General features: G+C 42.8%; 1 protein-coding gene across 1 annotated transcript in view; it reads right to left on the bottom strand.

The window, feature by feature from the left end:
* Window positions 1-3,407: 3,407 nt before the first annotated feature.
* Window positions 3,408-19,833, bottom strand: part of LOC309379949 (proprotein convertase subtilisin/kexin type 5-like) — a gene marked incomplete at its 5' end in the record, with an annotated part of 54,024 nt that continues 37,598 nt past the window's right edge. The window contains 10 exons of the mRNA XM_081929474.1: window positions 3,408-5,490; window positions 6,166-6,352; window positions 7,729-7,829; window positions 9,272-9,489; window positions 10,014-10,191; window positions 10,693-10,923; window positions 11,474-11,707; window positions 12,317-12,534; window positions 14,219-14,363; window positions 14,742-14,825. Coding sequence (XP_081785600.1) covers window positions 5,078-5,490; window positions 6,166-6,352; window positions 7,729-7,829; window positions 9,272-9,489; window positions 10,014-10,191; window positions 10,693-10,923; window positions 11,474-11,707; window positions 12,317-12,534; window positions 14,219-14,363; window positions 14,742-14,825 — 2,009 coding nt within the window. The 3' untranslated portion in view covers window positions 3,408-5,077. The remainder of the gene's footprint in view (window positions 5,491-6,165; window positions 6,353-7,728; window positions 7,830-9,271; window positions 9,490-10,013; window positions 10,192-10,692; window positions 10,924-11,473; window positions 11,708-12,316; window positions 12,535-14,218; window positions 14,364-14,741; window positions 14,826-19,833) is intronic.

Here is a 19,833-nt window from a genome sequence, read left to right as displayed (position 1 = left end):
ACAGAGCCAGCCAAGATGGCACGGCTGTACTCTGACCGTGTCTCCAAACATGAGTAAAATGCTGAGGCCACAGCCTCATTTTTCTTGCAACATGGTGTGCCTGCATATACGGTACCTGGTGCAATTCATAGCCTATAACTCATTTAGAGTTTAAGAAAACTCAAGTGATTTGATAATTGCACGGGTTAATTTTACTCTTCCCTAGTACTGGTCATCTTCCTGTATCTGCCACTCAGCATCTTTTACAGCAAGCCAAAAAGGAAACTTGCTCCAACAGCCATTCATAGGAAAGAGTAGGGCTAGTAAGGGCCACATAGTTTAAAATCATTATTTTTTTAAATTATCAATTATATTCTGCAGTAAAGTATTTGTTTGAACAAGCCATTTATTTTTATTGTCTGCTTAGAAATAGTAATGATTACTTAAAGCTATTTACAAGGAGGGTGTCGCAGAAAGGAACCCCAAAAGTAACCTAGTCCAACCCCCTGCAGTGCAGGAATCTCAACTGCAGCATCCAGGACAGATGGCCACCCGACCTCTGCTTAAAATCCTCTAATGAAGGAAAATCCACCACCTTCCAAGGGAGTCCATTCACTGTCAAACAGCTCTTACCATCAGAAAGGTCTTTCTGAAGTTTAGTTGGAAACTTCTTTCTTGTCACTAGAAGCCATTGGTTCAAGTCCTACCCTCCAGAGCAGGAGAAAACAGACTTGCTGCCTCTTCCATGTGACAGCCCTTGAGATATTGGAAGATGGCTATCATATCTCCTCCTGTTTAAAGTAGGCAGGTGTTTGCTTACCTCCTCTCTTCCTATCTTGGGCTGCAGGTTCCTCTTTACATCATTTATCCTGTTATCACCAGGTTGGGCATCACTTTCCTTTTGGGTGAAGACCAGAGGCAAAGTAGGTGTTGAGTAGTTCCACCTTCTCTTTGTCACCAAATAGCCATCGTCTCCACACAATGGACCTAACACTTGTTTGCTCTTCCTCTTGCTTTGAACATAGCTGAATAAACATTTTAAAACTATTTTTAACCTGTCTTGTAAGCCTGAGCTCATTCTGAACTTTAGCCTGCCTGACTTTCACCCTACAACTGTTGGCTGCTTGTGTATACTCCTTTGTGATTTCCCCTTTCTTCCATTTCTTACACGCGCCCTTCTTCAATCTTAGCTCATCTGTAAGCTCCATATGCAACTACACCAGCTTCCTTAGATGCCCCCCTCTTTTCTTGTTGATATTTGGGTCTTCAATATTTCACCTTTAAGAAACTCCCATCCATCTTCGACTGCCTTCTCCCGGAGTATTTCTGGCCATGGGATCTCCCCCAGTAGATCGTTAAGCTTTTAGAAATTGGCCTTCCAGAGTGCCTGTCTGACTACACTCAGCTTTCCCTTTCCTCTGTATCATGAAATGCAGAAGGACATGATAACTCCCTCCCAAGGTTCCCAACACTTCCACTTTGACAGTCAGTTCCTCCGTGTTCATGAGGACCAGGTCTAAGATAGATGATCCTCTTGTTTCTTCCACCTTCTGGAAAATGAACTTGTCAGCAAGGCAATTGAGGATTTTTTCTGAATACAAAGCCTGGATCCAACCCCATAGTCATATATGTATTCTGTACCCAAGGCATGTTGTATTCATATCAAAATGTCTCATAATAAGCATTGTTTTGATTAAGAAATAAAAAGACAATTTTGATACAGAGTGAGGGACTCAAGTAATCTCTCTGCCCTGCAAGGCTGCGTCCTTCTGCATTCTTTCAGTGCAAAATAAATTGTACATATGGGTTCTTTTTCTTCCCTCCAGTTTTAGTATAATACACAAATGTTTTTAGTTGAACTGTGTAATGCTTACAATACAATCTAATCAGCATACTTCTATATAAATATTTTTTTAATCTGCTGTCATAGGCATGACAGGTTTAGTGCTTGAATTACAAGTGAACAAATCTTGCATTCCTTAATGATACTGTTTCATTTTTGCATTCCATTCATTTAATTTATGTTTTGGTGCAATGTTAGGCACTCCTCTTCCTATCATCATAAGCCATACAATTAATAAGAGAAGTGGAACGATTAATTTCCTTGCATTTAAGTGCCATTAAAAACAACCAGTTCTGCACAATCTTTTAAGGAACCAAAAGACAGTAATTTTTGTCCAATTTATAGGGTGTTTCCCCAGATGAAATGTGCCAGTCTGTAGCCTGGGAAACAATCAAATACATAATTTTGAATATCAGTGTTTCAAGAGTTATGCAAAAAATTTTAGATTTATTGTAACATTAGCTTTGTTCCATTTGTGGCGGACATGGGCAGAAACCTCCAGGTTAGGTTATTTCAACACATTATATGTAGGGCTGCCTTTGAAGATGCTTTGGAAACTTCAACTGGTGCAGAATTTGGCAGCCAGGTTGATCACAGGGGCAAGATGGGTTGAGCATATAATGCCAATCCTGCCCCAACTGCACTGGCTGCCAATTAGTTCCCGGGCCCAATTCCAAGTGCTGGTTTTGACTTATAAAGACTTAAATGGCTCGGGACCACAGTACCTCAAAGGCTGCCTCTTCCCATATGAACCTACCTGGACCCTGCAATCATCAACAGAGGCACTTCTCTGTGTGCCTCCTCCACAAGAGGAGCAGCACAAGAACAGGCCTTTTCTGCAGTGGCTCCCCATTTGTGGAATGCTCTCCCCAGGGAGATTTGGCTGGTGGTTAGGAGTGGTAGACTCGTAATCTGGTGAACAGGGTTTGATTCCCTGCTCTTCCACATGCAGCTGCTGGGTGACCTTGGGCTAGTCACACTTCTCTGAAGTCTCTCAGCCCCACTCACCTCACAGAGTGTTTGTTGTGGTGGAGGAAGGGAAAGGAGAATGTTAGCCGCTTTGAGACTCCTTAAAGGGAGTGAAAGGCGGGATATCAAATCCAAACTCTTATACCTTCAGGTGCCAGGCAAAAATGTTCCTCTTCAGCCAGGCCTTTGGCTGATTGACACCTGATGCAGACTCTCTAAGAGTCCCTACTTTCCAGGGGTGTCCCTGATTTAAAGAAGCCATCCAATTTCTCATTTGATCCCAGAACGTCCCACTTTTCCTTAAGATGTCTCTATTTTATTGGAGAAATATTGGAGGGTATGGAGTTATATGACGCCGAGCCGTTTGAAGGCAATCCTTTTATATATGTTGGAAGCTGCCCAGAGTGGCTGGGGCAACCCAGTAAGATGTGTGGGGTATAAATGGTAAGATTATCTTTATGGAATGGGACGTCCCTATTTTCATCAGAGAAATGTTGGAGGGTATGCTGATGCCCTTTCAAATGTGTTTGTGGTTATATTTTGTTTTTGTATTTATTATCTATTTTGTGTTTTTATCTTGTATTTTTATGTTGTGAACCACCCAGAGATCTACAGATGAAGGACATTATACAAATTTAATAAATAAAAATGAACATTTACACAGAATGGTATTTGCAGCGACTTCCATGAGAAATGCACTTTAATGCATACTAGGAAACATTAAAAAGCCGAGAGACCTAATAAATTTGGTGGCAATATACCCTGAAAATGGAGACTAGTGAGAGATAAATCCATCACAAAATGAATTTCAGTGCAAACTATAATCCACCGCAGCAAGTAATATAATGAAAGCTCATTCCAGTATGGTTAACTATTTAAATATAAATACATCTCTCTTAATAACAGTACATAATTTAACAGATTGGCAAGATATTTGGGGCTAATGGCATGATTAACAAACCTGTGTGTAATTGCTTGATGACTCCCAGATGAATGTATTCTACTTCATCTCAATTAAAAGTGAAATAGAAGAAAGTGACCTGAAAGCTCTGTCTGTGCTGCAGATTAGTGACACCAGCCATCAAATAAGGAACATGCATGTATGAATTGGAACTTTTGCCTGACCTGTTTCTTTTACATTTGTATCATAGCTGGATGAATGGGATGACTTTTGCCTCATGTGGAATAACCCAAAAGATGGAGCCATAGAGTGACACCCACAAGTAAGGCTTCCCTCCTCTCCTCCAGACTGCCCCGGAGGGTTGGGGGGCCTCCTGGAGGGCCCAGGAAGCAGCAGGAAGGAGAGGAATGGGTGTTCCTGTCATGTCTGTTGGTGCCATATCAAGTCATGGCCACGGTTGTGTAGGGGCTGCATAAGAGCGACACATTATCTAATCTAAACCCCAATATTCCCAACAAAACAGTGAAAACAAAGAACACAGGCTATGGGTGGGGAAGCTGAACCTTATATTGCATTGAAGCATGCATATTTATTGGATGGAATTCAATGTTGTGCTATGCTGAATGTCCCATCTGCAGAAGCATATCAGCTTGCCAGATGGAATGATTCCTCCTTCCCCACTGTTCTGGGTATTCTCCCGAGCACGACAGGGAATTTCAGGGGACAATGGGGCACATAGGCAGAGAAGGGAAGGAAGCCTTGTTGAGCACATGGAAGCCTTTGACCAGGGATTCTGCTGCCAGGGTTCTTTATGTGAAATCCCATTGCGTGTGAATGGGGTTGCCAGTCTGCCAGTTGCATATGGAGCTCTGAACCCTTGTAACCCATTCCAACTCTTTTTTAGCATTGTGTCACACAAAATAAGTAGACTAACAGTGAAGTGAATAAAGATATGTCAAATTAAGAAGACACCATGTCATTTTGTTCCATGCTTAGAGTGGTGGTCTTCTTAATTAAAGAGGACTATAAGTTGGACATTCAGCTCAGGTGTTTTGTGTACCAGAAATGTATCATGAGCCCTAGGGACAATATAATATAATAATAAGAGAACAGGAGGAAGCAATTATATTATATTCAAACTATATTTGAAAAAAATCTGTGTGGATATAGACAGCCATTTACCAAGGTGCTAATTTAGGATAGTATACACATAATTACTTGATAAGCTGAATGCCATCTCCTCCTTCAAAGCAGTAAGTATTCCACATCCACCCACACTCACATACAATGGTTGCAAATATATCTATTGTAAATGGCTGTCTGTACCATTCAGGTGAGATTCTGAGTGTGCAAGAAAGACAAAGTGACACATAATCTAACTAAGGTTATCTAAAGGAGTAACTTTCATCATCATACTCCAGTTCATCTACTTCATCATCTTCTAGAAGTCCATATTTAAATTTGCGATAGACTGTGCCATCTTGGCCCATATAAACAATATCATCGTCATCGTCGTCATCATCATCTTCATCCCGGTCCTTGTATTCAATCACTTGATCTTCATAATAACTGGTGCCCTGATAGTGGTTGCTTTTGAGAGAGGCAAGTGCCTTTGCATTATCTCCCAGTTTTTCATATCCACCTTGCTTTACTGGCTTGGGCTTGGCCCGTGATCTTCTCCATATGAAAACAGGAGCTCCAATGGCAAGGAGCAACAAAATGAGTACGGCAACAACCAAAGCTGTAGCTTTGCCTTTCAGTCCCTCTGGCAAGTTAGCGATGCGTAATATACATTCATCTGAAAAACAAAGCCTTCATATATATACACATATATACACACAAGCACACATGCATGCACACGCGTTTTTAAAAGTGGAAACAAATTTTAGGATAAGGATGAAAAACCTTTTCCATCCAGTTTTGAATTCATCACTTACAACTGATTTGTTCATGCACACAAAGAGATAAACATGAATTTCTCTCTTCACACTCACACAAGGCCACCACTGCCAATACTAGTTTTGGTTACAACCGTAAGCCTGCTTGCTTGGGAGTAATCCCTAACTCAATAGGACTTAATTTTGTGTAGGCATAGTTAGGATTGCACAGTTAGTTAGGAACAAACGACACGAGAGAATCTGCAGGTGAATTCCCATTGATAAAACACCTGAAGAAATTTTGAGGTGTATTTGTAGTGTCTGCTGCCAATCCTCTGTGACACAAAGCTTTGTCCATTAACAAAGAGAACCAGTAGGGCACAGGAGTATTGTGTTACGACCAATGCATGTAATAGGTGCACATCTAAGGTGGTAAATCTGGATTTTACAACTGCAGTCTGCTGATTTAATTTCACACTGCAATTCTTCACAGGACTTGCATACAGGAGGGGGAGCAGGAAGGAAGAGAAGAAGGAGAAGCTACTGTGTACAAGACCATTAAACATTTCCCATCAACCCTTTCTGCTCATTATTACCTTGCGTTTTACTGCAGTCACAGCACTCCTGAGTTTGCACAAGTTCAGAACTCTTACAGCATGGCACACAACGATTTTCATCCAGGTAGATCTCCATGTTAAGATGGCATTCTGTACAGTTGAAGGGACCAGGCCCCTTACACTGCATGCAAGTGTCATGACATTTTTCACATCTTGCTGGGTGCGCCTTAAAGTCAGAAACACAGGAAGAAACTTGGACTTGGACTCTATAAGGTGAAACCTACCATACAATATGAAACTGTCTGGTCCCAAACAAAAAGTGTACATGCAACAGGCCAGGTGGCTTTCCTATAGCCCTTTTAAAAAAGCCAGAATCCTGCTGATAAAGCTGTTTAGCTAGGAAGAAGGAGCAGGGAGGACTAAATGCAGCCATTGAATAGCCAATCAGAAATATTTCACCTTTAAAAAATCTGCATGTTTGTAGTTCTGCCTGTTGCATGGGCTAGGGAATCATGCACACTGTACCTATTTGTCCAGTTCTTTATCCAGTTCCTTATTCCTTGCAATGCCATCTTGACTGCGAGTCCTGCAAGACCTGTTCCTGCCTTTTCCGATTTGGCTTGGAAGAGCAGAGCCCTGACTGACTCCAGCTACAAAGGTGAAGCTGCTGAACAGACACTTGGGCTGCGGTGTTGTTTAGGGTTCGTTTTTGGGGTGGGGGTTGTTATTGCTGTTTTTTGTATCTTTATTTTAGAACTTGTGATTTATGTGGAAATTGTTCAGTTTGGTTGTGTCTTTTTTAATGTTTTGTTTATTGTTTATTACTACTTTTGTTACATTGTAGTTATGTGTGTTTTTCATGTTGTAAGCTGCTTTGAGCATGGTTTGAACTGTGACAAGGCAGCATACAAATAAAATTATGTATGTATGCACCTGTGCAGAAGCTTATTTACATGCATGTGTTGCTTGTAGCTGGATCAAGGCCACTGATAACCTTGGGAAGCTGGACCATGGGATCAGGCTAGAGATAACTGTTCTTATTTGTTATCACAGAATCACAGAGCTGGAAGGAACCCTGCAATGCAGGAATCTTTTTGCCCAACATGGGGCTTGATCCCTTAAGCCTGAGATTAAGAGTCTCATGCTCTACCAACTGGTATTTTTTTTCAGCATGCTAAAGCAAAGATTTGGCCAGCAAGTTCTGCTTGTTAGCAACACAAAGATCTCTTTGTCGTGCTTCTGTCTACCTTAATCATGATCTTCTCACAATGGGTTGTAGATAGCCAACTAAGTTATACTCAGATATTTTCTAGAAGGACCATTGATGCAAGTCCTTTTAGCTGTATTACAGGATTGTACTCTGTTCTTAAATCTAATCTTGCCCCTCCATTAGTTGCTTCATATATGAGAATAAGCGAGTAGGAAAAAATAGGACAGAGCAATGGGTGCTGGTAATAATTTGTAACAAGGAGAGAATGGGAAGTTAATGTATGGATCGCTTGGTGAAATGTTTCAGAATCACTAGTTTAATGTAACAATGCCAATGAAGGTGTGTGTGTGTGTGTGTGTCTGTTTTTCTTTGTCGGTTGGTGTATGAAGTACCTCTGAGGCTTTGTATTCTCCTAGCAAGCATTCTGAGTTGCAGATTCCAGCAGCGAAATGGTAGCTCCATACACAGGATGTGCAGAAGAGTGGTCCTTTCCCTTAAAACAACAAATAAAATCACTTTAAAAGGGTAAGTAATAGAAAATCACCCAACTTGCAGTTCAGTAGTCTTCAGTCTTTGCAGTCCTTTAGGCCAAACAGATAATTGGGAGCTCATTTCATCTTATTGTTTTGTAAGTTGGTGCTGCTCTTGGTGCTGCACCTTAGATCAGGCAGCAACACAGTAGTGTGTCCTGACTCACCAGTTGAAGACCAGTGGTTTATCATTTAATTAACAAAGTAAATAGAGTAAAATAAGCAGGTTGCAGTGTTTGATCCCTAAAAGCTTAAGCTGATTTTGAAACAAAAACCATTCTAGAGGTATCTTGTCTAGGCTTCAGTTAAATAATTCTACTATTACAATATCAGTTTCAGACACGCCCCCTTCCCCTCCATAATTACACCTGCGGAATTGTGGTTGTCTTATCAGCCAGCCCTCGGGTCTGCAGCTGCTGAATGCCAGGCTAGCTCTGAGAAAGACTTCCCTCATCCATGGTCTGATTCTGGGTGAAGAGACCAGTCTGACCTGTATCACTGAAACCTGGGTGGGTGAGCAGGGTGGAGTTGGTCTCACCCAGCTGTACCTATCTGGGTACTATTATCAGGGCAGACCTGAGGGCCAGGGAGGGGGAGTTGCTGTGCTCCATAGAAACCCCCCCCCCCTCCAGGCTCTCTGTCCACTTGCAGGGGAATCTAGTGTGTGTGTTCCTGGCTTTGGGCAATCAGGATACATTAGCGATTCTGCTGATTTACTGTTCATCTTACTGCTCAGCAGTCTCCCTGCCTGAGCTGACAGAGCTGGTCTCAGAGGCAGTGCTGAGGACCCCCCAGACTGCTAGTTTTGGGGTGCTTCAACTTCCATGCCGACATTGCCAAGGCAACTGGTCCTGGGGTGGCTGAGGACTTAATGGTTGCCACAATGACCATTGGGCTGCCCCAACATGTCATCAGCCCATGTACAGGCCACACTCTGAACCTTGTTTTCTTAAATAGGCAGGAAGAGGGTGATCTGAAAGTGGAGGAACTTGACATCAGTCCCTTGTGGTGGTCACATCACTTTCTGTTGAGATTTAGTCTTTCAGCACCTTTCCCCCTCTGCAGAGGCAGGGGACCTACTAGGATGGTCCAGCCTTGGTAGCTGATGGATCCAATGGGTTTCCAGATGGCTCTGGGGAATTTTCTGGTGAAGCCCCATCTGACCTCTGAGGACACTATCATTCCTGAGCTCCCTCTCCTGCTTCGTGGAACCTGTTTGGTATACTTCAGAGCTTAAGGCGAGGAAACAAGCTGGGAGACATATCAAATGCAAGTAGAAGAAAACTCCAGTTAAATGCAACAGAACACTGGTGAGGGCTCATCATTGAGCCTACCTAGTGGTAGTGAAGGCAGGAAAGAAGAAAAAGACTTTGTGAATGCAGAAGCATATAGTGTGGCATCTTACCACTGCAAGTACGGCAGGTTGGATGGCAGCGCTCACAGCTGCCTGCATCACGATCAGCATAGTAATTTTCAGGACAGGAAATGTGGCATTCATTTTTGGAGTGAAGCAGGAATAAATCTTTATCACAGGACAGACAGTCTGTAGATTCTGGTCCCATACACTTTTTGCAACTTTTGTGACACCTCTCACAAGAGCCAGTAGAATTGTCTGCATAGTACCTGAAACAGACGAACAAAGCACACAAGGATTCTAGAGAAGGGTAATGTCTCTTGATTCTCTTTGCATTTTGAAAATCTGAATTGTTAACAGATGCTGGGTGTTTGTGCTTTGTAATAGCCATGAAGTTCTAACATGAAAATGAGTGAAAGGGGAATCTCGCAAAAGAAAAAGGGAGTGTGTGTTTGGTATTACTGCTATGCACCTTGATCATTTTGGCAAGGATGGCTCATAAATTTAGTCTCACTATCTTGGCATTCACTGTTATGCTACAGCCAGCAGTTCTGAAAGAGTTCCAACTTATAAACTAAACCTTCTTTTCGGGGAGTTGCAATATTAGTAAATATTGGTAAAAATATCTTCCCCTTTCCTCTTGGGTGTTAGTTGATAGGAACATTAATGATCATTTAGATTCTCTATGCCAGGACATCCTCAGGCTACACTCCTCAATTCTAAGGGAATTATGTTACAGTTTAGTATAGCTCCTATCCAACAGAGCTTTTAAACTTGAGACCTAATGTCTTACCCAGTTGTACAAATTGATACACATCCCTTTTCTTGCTTGTACCAGCCTGGTGGGCAGGACAGGCACTGTCTGCTGTGCTTCCCATTGCAAGTCTCACAAGTCCTGTGGCAAGTGTGGCATTGGCCTTCATCCCTGTCCATATAATATCCATCTGGACAGACTTCAACACAGGTTCCATCTGCAGAGAGAACAGCACCAAATTACAGACAGGCAGCATTCCCTTTTTGCACTGCAATAAGAAACATCAACTCAACTGTGCTTGGGGATACTGAAAGAGTCTTACAAAAACCAATTCTTTCTCATTTTCGCTTGTAACTCAGGAAAAGGTTATGGAAATCCTATGGCGGAGTTGCCAGGCACTATCACATGAATGTCAGTGGCAAGCTGGTGTTAAGGTGCAAGGAATAACTGGTTTGGAAAAGTCAGTTCCCTAGATAAAATCTACTGGAAGATTATTACCATTAGCAGAAGGTTTGAGACTCTCATGATCTGATCCAGAGCACCTGCCCACTTTTTGCATGTTTCCCAATCTCCTTGAATTGATTAGACAGCTCTGTGCAAGTTGCTTACTTTTGTGTTTACGTGATTTGAGTCATTCACAGAAGAACTTAAATACAGAAGACAAAGAAACAGAAGGTGACAAAGAAGGATACAACCTTGGGAAAAGGGCAATGCTTACTGAGAAGGAGCATATCTTGGGGACAGCTGAAACACTGATCTTCGGCAGGGCCTGTACATTCCAAACACTTCCTGTGACAAGGGCTGCATGCTTTGGTGTATCCATCATAGAACTCAGTGCTGGAACAGCCTTGGGGCATCTCACACAGGCCTGAAGTAGTCATCAACAGACCTTCTGCACAGGTAAGGCAGTCAGTGGAAGAAGAACAGGTCTGACATGTCCTGTCACAGTCTGAAATGTGAAGAATCACAACTATTTGTTCAAGGCTCTTACAAGTCCCAGATGGCTACCTGGCTCCTTTTAGTCTATTTATACAGTTAACTGTCAATCTCTAGCTTTGCCTATGTCTCTATTGCAACTGTTACTGCATCCATATCTGTCTTTTTCACAGAATGCATGCTGTACCAGGGATCACGTTACATTTATTCCCACTGCATTGGGTGGGCACTGTACTAAGAACAGGCACCCACAGCCAATACAGAATTAACACCAACTGATTGATAGGTGGTTGTGGTTTGGGGGGAAATTGCTTTAGGGACCAAATTGGACACCACTGGGGGTCCATGATTGGCTCATAAGTCAAGCAATCCCCACCTCTGGGGTAAACTTGCCTATAAGAAGTGTGTGTGCATGTGTGTGTGGGGGGATGGGACGATGACGACAAATAAGCCTTTAATTAGTTAATTTGTTGCATCCATACCAGTGGAACATCAATGTCTTCTGGCAGGGAATTACTGATCAAAATGACTTCTGACCTCTGCCTCTGAATTGAAAAACATACCTTTACAGATGTCAGTCTCTCCTTCATAATAAGTGCCATCTGGACAATTTGAAAAACATTCACCATTGTATAGATACAATTCCTTTGAACAATCAGTGCAGTCATTGGAATCTGGTCCATCACATTGTTTGCAGTCTTTATGGCAGGGGAAACAGCGGTTGGAGTCAGCAAAGAAGTCAGGTGGGCAATAACGTAAACAGTTCCCGTTGTGCAGGTGAAATGGTGGAATGCACACTTTTGAGAAAGAGGAGAATATATCAGGATATGCAAAAGAATACAAAATAGCACAGTGTGCTCTTGAATGTGCTATGAACTCTCCTCTTCCTCTGTTCTACGTTTTGCTGGCTGCAACGAAACTAAAATCCATCGCCACAGCTATGTCTCAACAAGCGCTCTTCTCTTCTTGCTATCTGCCGCTTAAGTCGACAGGCTCACCCTTCCCTAATCAGAATACAGTGATTTTCTTTCAGACTATTTTAGAGTAGCATGATCCAAAACTCTAGTCATATCTGCATGTTTTTGTAAAAGTCTTTGCAGTACTGATGTGAGGCACCAAATTTACACAAGCGGCTTGGCTCTTGGGTGGACCCCACACAGATATGCTAGCAAGGAATAGCTGTCCAGGGAGATTCTAGATCAGAATGTACTGCAAAGTCCACAGGGCAGAAACATGTCAGACCTCAGTAAGCACCAATCTATTTCTCCCAGCACATTCGTCCCATGCTTTTGGCTTTGTCTCAAAACACCAAAATGGAAGAGCATTAAGCACGCCCCCCTGCATTTCTAAATAGGCATTCATTTAACGACCTGGGTCAGTGCCATACTGCTGATTCTCTGTAGTACCTTTACATGCGCTCTTGATAATGCATTCCTGACACATCTCAGGGCAATCTCTACAAATGCCATCATCAGCAAAGTGGTTCTCTGAGCAGGCAAGTTTACATTCTGTTTGTTCTAGGAGAAAAGGACTTTCACAGGACAGACATCTGGAGGCATTTCCTTCACACGTTTTACAAGGGCTGTCGCACTCTCTGCAGGCCCCGTCTTTAGTGAAAAAGCCCCTAAAGTAGAAGCAAAGAATAAAAAAAGATCAAGCAACAGAACATGCTGTAAATTCTCAGAGAATTAGAAAAGGCTGTTTGGGGTGAGCTGAGGGCTTTAAGAAAGCGTTCCCAGCAGACATGGCTTTGTGCACCACCTTGAGGTGTCAGGTCATCTTTTCTCCACTAATATACAGTATTATGCAGCCCTGAGGACTCTATGGCTGCAGTCCTATCCACACAAGGCCTGAAGCACAAGGACTCATTTGCAATTGAATGGCACAGCTAAAAAAAGGAAATAGAGGACTCCACTCACATTATAAAACTCTTCAGTGAACTTTAACTGTTTAACCTGCTGTACAAATAGTAGTTTGGCATAAAATGTCATTTGGCTGTAATTATGCATGTGTTGTCTAAACATTAGCTTCTGGGTTAGTATGAGATATTTTATTATTTATCTGTATGTATGTTGAAACAATTGTAATAATAATAATAAACTGTTTTTAATACAGTGTATTCCATTGGGAGTGTATCCATTACATTAAAAAACCCTTCCAGTAGCACCTTAAACACCAACTAAGTCAGTTCTTGGTATGAGCTTTCGTGTGCATGCACACTTCTTGGTATGTATGTGTGTATCTGAAGAAGTGTGCATGCACACGAAAGCTCATACCAAGAACTGACTTAGTTGGTCTTTAAGGTGCTACTGGAAGGAATTTTTTTTGTTTTGACTATGGCAGACCAACACGGCTACCTATCTGTAATTAAAAAACCCACAACACTGTTGATGGAAAGACTGAGGTTGCTTACCCAGTCCTGGGGTGGACGGCAGTTGTGGCCCATTGCATCAGGTCCTTACCCCTCAGAGCAATGCTGGGCTGGGCAGCTGGCAGCTAGAAAATCCCCATGCCAGCCAATGGGAAGGGCAGGAGTTTCCGCCAAACCCCGTTTGAATTCTGACCAACCAAGCCAGTCCAAGGGGTGGGGCTTGGGAGCAGGCTTCACTCTGACCCACCCCTGGCTATAAAAAGGCAGTATGTCCCCCCATCCTTGGGACCACAGTCGGCCAAGAGCACATCCTCCCACCCCACCTTCATAATTACACTTTGGGGCTTGTTGTATATTAACATTTCCTCCCTCTAAGGCTATGTGATTACTGGGTTTGCTGTGGTTCTATAATAGTTGCCATATTCGGTGAAAACAGATTGGTCCCATTTGCAGGTTTTGCCTTCCCCATAGCAGTAGTCACAACTTTGGTGGATAAGGCATTGGGTGGAATCTTTAGTCTAACATTTCACGGGGGGTGAAGTGGTGCCTCACCCCTACCTCGGAACCATGCTGTCACAGGTGTACCTCCTTAGAGGGGTCTAGGTGGAGGGGGCATCTGTGTAGACCTGTGTCTTGCGATGGAACCTGAATCCCACGCTTGACCCTGCTGTGTGTCAGTCCTGCAGAGCTGGCACCTATGGACTAGGCCTTGGCTCCTGGGGAGGGGTCACTGTGAGTAAAAAACTGCAGAGCATTTCTCAGCACCCTCATTTGCAAATTGGCAATTGTTCTGAAGCATTCAGGTCATTATGCAGCTTTCTACAACCAGAAGGATTAGATCCATTTTGTGCCACAGAAAATACAGAGGTGAGAACAACATAGAAGTATGTGAAGGAAAGCTGCATGTCTGCACAGATTAATATAAATGGAGACGTACTTGGGACACTCCTGCAAGCATTTGCCTTTGTGCAAATAGCGTGGCATGTCTGCATCGGAGTGACACTCGCAACGTCTTGTCTTCACATTTCCCAAAGTTCCTCGTGGGCAAGTGCGGATACAAGACTTGCCAAAAAGAAATCCTTCTGAAAATAATGGAACAGGCAAAGCATGTTTTGAAAGACATTTGCATGATATTTTGGAAATTCCAACTAATTCAGGAATTAATGGAGAGTTTCCATTACAATGCAGAAAAAGGTGGAATGAGAATTAGGATGCTTTTTTGTAAGTAAGTAAGTAAGTACCGGTAAGTAAGTAAGTAAGTAAGTAAGTAAGTAAGTAAATAAATAAATAAATACTGTTATGTTTTAATGAATTCTTAACTGTATGTTCTCCACTCATGCATAAAGCCTATCTTTAAACATTAACATTTTTTTTTCTAGCATTAGCTGAAATCTATGAGAATATACGAAAACCTCTTGATAATGGCAATGTGTAGCAACAAAGAAGATAAATGCTGTTACCTTGGGGACATGAAGTGCATGTGCTGGCAGTTTTCTCACAGGTTTGGCATGAAGGATCACATGGCTCAAACTGAGTAGTTGTTGCTGTATTAGGAGATAAGGAGGAAATGAGTTAATACTGTCACTTTATATATTTGTGGACATGCGTGCCCAGAATACATGGTTCCAGATATGATTATTTAGTATCATTTAGATAATAAAGGGAAATAAATGCAAATCTTGCTGAGATGATGAGACTTTCACCTTGACTGGAGATATTGCCCATAATAACACAGAATATGAATGAAATAAGGGGTGGAAACAATGTCTACTAATCAACAAGGCAGCATCCATCTAGATTTCTGTTAATTACTTAATTCACTTTTTGAAACTGAAATCCTGATTTTAAAATGTGCAGAAATATACAAGCCACAGTGGTCTTCTACCTATTGCAATCCTATTATAACAGTTTTCATGCCCTCCAACATTTCTCTGATGAAAATAAGGACGTCCTATAACAACAATATTTATATCCCATGCATTTGCCTGGGTTGCCCAGCCACTCTGGGCTCCTTCCAACATACAAAAAGCACAATAAAACAGTTGCTGCCACTATGGCAGCAGGAGCAGCCAAATGCATTCCTTGGAGGCTGGATCTGCCGCCCATGGGGATTCTGCTGCCTGAGGCGGTCGCCTCACCTTGCCTCATGGGTGAGCCAGCCCTGCAAAAAAGGTTCAGTGCAGGTGATAATTGTCCTCACTTTGCTGAAGGGACTTGATGATCCAAGTCTGATCACAGTGCCAGCATGAGAACGTCAGAGAGTAACGATGTACCACCGTGGTGTCTATTGTACATGAAACATTGCCTAATCATGTGTCCCTACAAAGGATTAGCCTGTGACAGTGACTTTTTGTTACCTGAAGTGAAAGGCAATATGATACCTCCTTCCCATTCTACATGCAAAAACCAGCTGGACTGGCAGCTTGATCTTTAAAACTCTGGCAGTACAATAACATTCTTCATTACACCTGAGGCAGTAAGCTGGTTAAAGGCTCAGGACAGGCCATGGGGTAAGCAGAGCTCTTTTGTACAACAGAGGGGAATGACTAGGGCAGTCAGAGGAGGAAGGAAAGAGGGCCAGGGGCCAGTGTTGCCTGCAGCACCCCTGACCATCATTCAAGGCACCCCCAGGGTGCTACAGCACACTGGTTGAAAACCAGTGAACTAGGGAGCTCAGGAGAAACAGAAGGAGCACTGCTGCTGACCGCCCCCACTTCTACTGGCTGAGGCAGCTTCCTCATTCTGTTCCTATGTCTCTGATATCCTTATTTATCATTAGCTAGCACCAGTGGCGTAGCGTGGGTTGTCAGCACCCGGGGCAAGGCAAGTAATTTGCCCCCCTAACCCGTGAATTTGCGCCCCCTAACCCATGGATTTGCGCCCCCTAACTCTAACCCCCAGATGTTGCACCCGGTGCGGCCGCCCCCCCCTGCACCCCCCACGCTACGCCACTGGCTAGCACAGCTGATCTTACCCTCTGTTCTCAAACTAAAACGGTAATATTCAAGGTCTGCATAATGCTTTTTCCAGCTGCAAGATTATTAGTGCTGTAATATTTCTGAGTCTCCACCAGAGGGGACTATGTACTAGGCTACAAAGCACATGAGACATGAAATGCTGACCAGTCAACAATTCTATCTTCCAGTCGGATGGAAATGCTTATAAATACTTATGTTCACAGCTGCTTTTGACATTGCCCATCTCTTAAACTACATTCAGATATAATTTAAAAGGGGCTGCAAATGCATCTCTGTCCCAGGGAAGATCTGAAACCTTCCAGGATTTCCATGAATGTGCTTCTTCACAGGGATACAGAATCGGGTGTGCTACTTAAAAAGCTGCACATGTTGATATGATGCAAAGGTCTTAAACTCTGATGTAACCAAATATGCTTTCACTTCATTTCGTCTAGTAATACAGCAATATCTTCTACTGTATCCACCTGGTCTCCCTGAATGCATTTTGTCAGTAAAGGTAAAGGGTAAAGGGGACCCCTGACCATTAGGTCCAGTTGTGGCCGACTCGGGTTGTGGTGCTCATCTCATTTTATTGGCCGAGGGAGCCGGCTTACAGCTTCTGGGTCATGTGGCCAGCATGACTAAGCCACTTCTGGCGAACCAGAGCAGCGCACGAAAGCACCTTTTACCTTCCCGCCAGAGTGGTACCTATTTATCTACTTGCACTCTGACGTGCTTTCGAACTGCTAGGTTGGCAGGAGCAGGGACCAAGCAACGGGAGCTCACCCCGTCGCAGGGATTCAAACCGCCAACCTTCTGATCGGCAAGTCCTAGGCTCTGTGGTTTAACCCACAGCGCCACCCGCATCCCATATTTTGCCAGTAGTCAAAGTAATAAGTGGCAAAGCCAACAACATAATTACACCTATAGGTCCATGGGGATTAGGAATTCTACAATTTGAAATCACTAGGGCATGTGATGAACAACTGGTGGGCAACTGAATGCATATTTGATTTCTTGTAGGTCAGTGAACTGCTGCTCAGTCATTAAGCCACAGATGTATACAGTGGTGCCCCGCAAGACGAACGCCTCGCAAGACGAAAAACCCGCTAGACGAAAGGGTTTTTCCGTTTTGGAGGCGCTTCGCAAAACGAATTTCCCTATGGGGTTGCTTCACAAGACGAAAAAATCTTGCGTCCCCCGGTGGTTTTTTTTTGCTTTTTTTGCCCTTTTCCTAAGCCGCTAAGCCGCTTATCAGCTGTTCCGCTGATAAGCCGCTTAACAGCTGATCGCTGGAAGCCGCTTGACAGCTCTAGCACTAATCCGCTAAGCTGTCAATGGGCTTGCTTCGCAAGACGAAAAAACCGCTAGACGAAGAGAATCGCGGAACGGATTAATTTCGTCTAGCGAGGCACCACTGTACATGTCTCAATATTATCTGGGCAAGAGTTCTTCTGATATTATGTCTATTCAAGGCAGCTAGATTGATATTCTTATTAATGAATATTTTCCTGGACAACTTATTGTCTTCAACTAACAAGGAAATCCCAATCATGTCTATTCAGAAACAAATCTTACTGCATCCAGTGGGCCTTACTGACTTCAAGGGTTGCAGCGTAAAACAGTAACTTTAGATGAAGCATAGCTCAACAGACCGATAAACCAGGCAAGGTACTCTCTGTACAAAGTCCTTCATTCCACACCCGAGAAATTCCTGTGATTACTTGTACAGAGTAGATTGTTGTTATCTCTTCACTCAGTACAGTTACTATTATTTTCAGTGCCTGGAAACATTTCATCTTCTGCCTCATAGGCCATAAAATGCATAATATCACAATGTTCAATCTCAGTGGATTGCGTGCAACCCTTCTGCCTGCAAATGGGACCTTCTTTCTCTCTTCTCTCTCTGCGCCTCCAGTGCCCCCCATTCTCATCCGGAAGGCCCCATAACAGATTTGGGGGTGGGTGGAGAACTTGTGCAGGCAGAAGTCTTTGTGCTAACAGGAAAAAAATCATTGGATACCATCCAATGTTCTAAAGTAACTTTGCATTCATACCAGATAGTGTGGTTCTCATGCTTTTAAATTGAAAATAAATGGAATGGTCTCAAAGAAATGTATTCTGCTCTGACTATCTCTGAAAAATGTACACTCAGTCAGAAGCAAATCTGTTGATCAGGTGAAGAATAGTAGAGAAGGTTTACCACCTTGCAGTTGCAACACTGCAGCAATGCACACATGACTGAAAAAAGTAACTTGTTGGGTTAGAATAGCAAGTAGCATGGATGCGACCGGAATGTGCTGCCTTTACAGCCAGAGGGGGAACTGTTTATTTATTAGATCATATTCAGTTTATGGCTTTTCAAAAACTGATACAGATATGAATACAAATGCACAGAATAGGTAACATACTTCTAAGAGATAATCCTAATTATGGAATAAGGTGTAACAGAAACAATATATACATATAATAAAATCCTAGGACCTATCCAGACTCTGAACATATAAGTATTTATAAATCTGAGGGTCTTATAGACCTGCTGAGAATGAAATAATAACCCCAATATACATAATTTCTCAGTCTAGTTATCATACTGACAGCCACTGAACTACAACATTAATCTAACAAATTAATGTCTAAAATAAATGCATGAAACTCCAGGGGGTGGGGAGTTGCTAGACTCCTACAATTCTACATTTTATAGGGATTTTATAAGGATTTTGTTTCAAAGATTTACCACCATTTTCTCTTGATGCCAAATCATTTTTAACACAGTTTTCATTTTGTAAACAGATTACAAAATCAGTGGCATGGTGATTTACACTAACATAAGATTAGCTGGCTTCTAATACTTGAATGTACATTTGTGGCAAAAGTCAGGCTAGATGAAAACTCACATTCCCAGTCCAGGTTATTTTGGCAGAGCCAAAACCAAAATGTCTTGGTGGTCAGGTCCAGAATCCAGCATGCCCCATCTTGGAGTCAGGAACAGCCCAAAGTTTGTTGTGCATTTCTAGAGATACCCAGTGTGGTATCAGATGACTGACAATCAGGCCTGCACCACACTGAAGGCCTTCCCTAACATTCATAGAGCTGCTATATGTCCACAATTTCCCAGAAATAGCCAGGATTGGTCCCTCAAAAAAGCTGAACAACTTGGCTAACAAATTTTGTGTCTTGATTTTCACTTTTTGAAATAAGGCAACCCCACCATTCAAGGGCTACATTTGTTCCCTGGCACCTCAAGGTAGGACTGAGAAAAGACTACGGAGCTAGATATACTAGCCATCTGTATCAGTGCAGGGCAGAGTCCTGTGTCCCTAAGGCCTGATGACACTCGTCCCCCAAAAGGCCTCTTGTCCATGTCATTTAGGGCCTCAATGTACATGCACATTTAAATGTTTCAGATATCAACTAAAACCATTTTTGTGAAGTGCAGGATTCAGCTGATAAGTCCCTCTAGCAGAAGCCAGTGCAAAGGCTCTCACAGCACAACAGAGCTTTCTCCAGTCTCCTTCCTCTTTGCCCCCCCAATGGACTTGGGGGGGCAGGAGAACCCTGAGAATAGTGTGGGGTGGGAGGAGAGACAGTATTC

Source organism: Podarcis melisellensis, assembly GCF_964234715.1.
Source record: "Podarcis melisellensis genome assembly, chromosome: 11".
Taxonomy (NCBI): Eukaryota; Metazoa; Chordata; class Lepidosauria; order Squamata; family Lacertidae; genus Podarcis; species Podarcis melisellensis.
The sequence above is the reverse complement of the archived record's forward strand: the minus strand, read 5'-3'. Positions and strand labels throughout refer to the sequence as shown.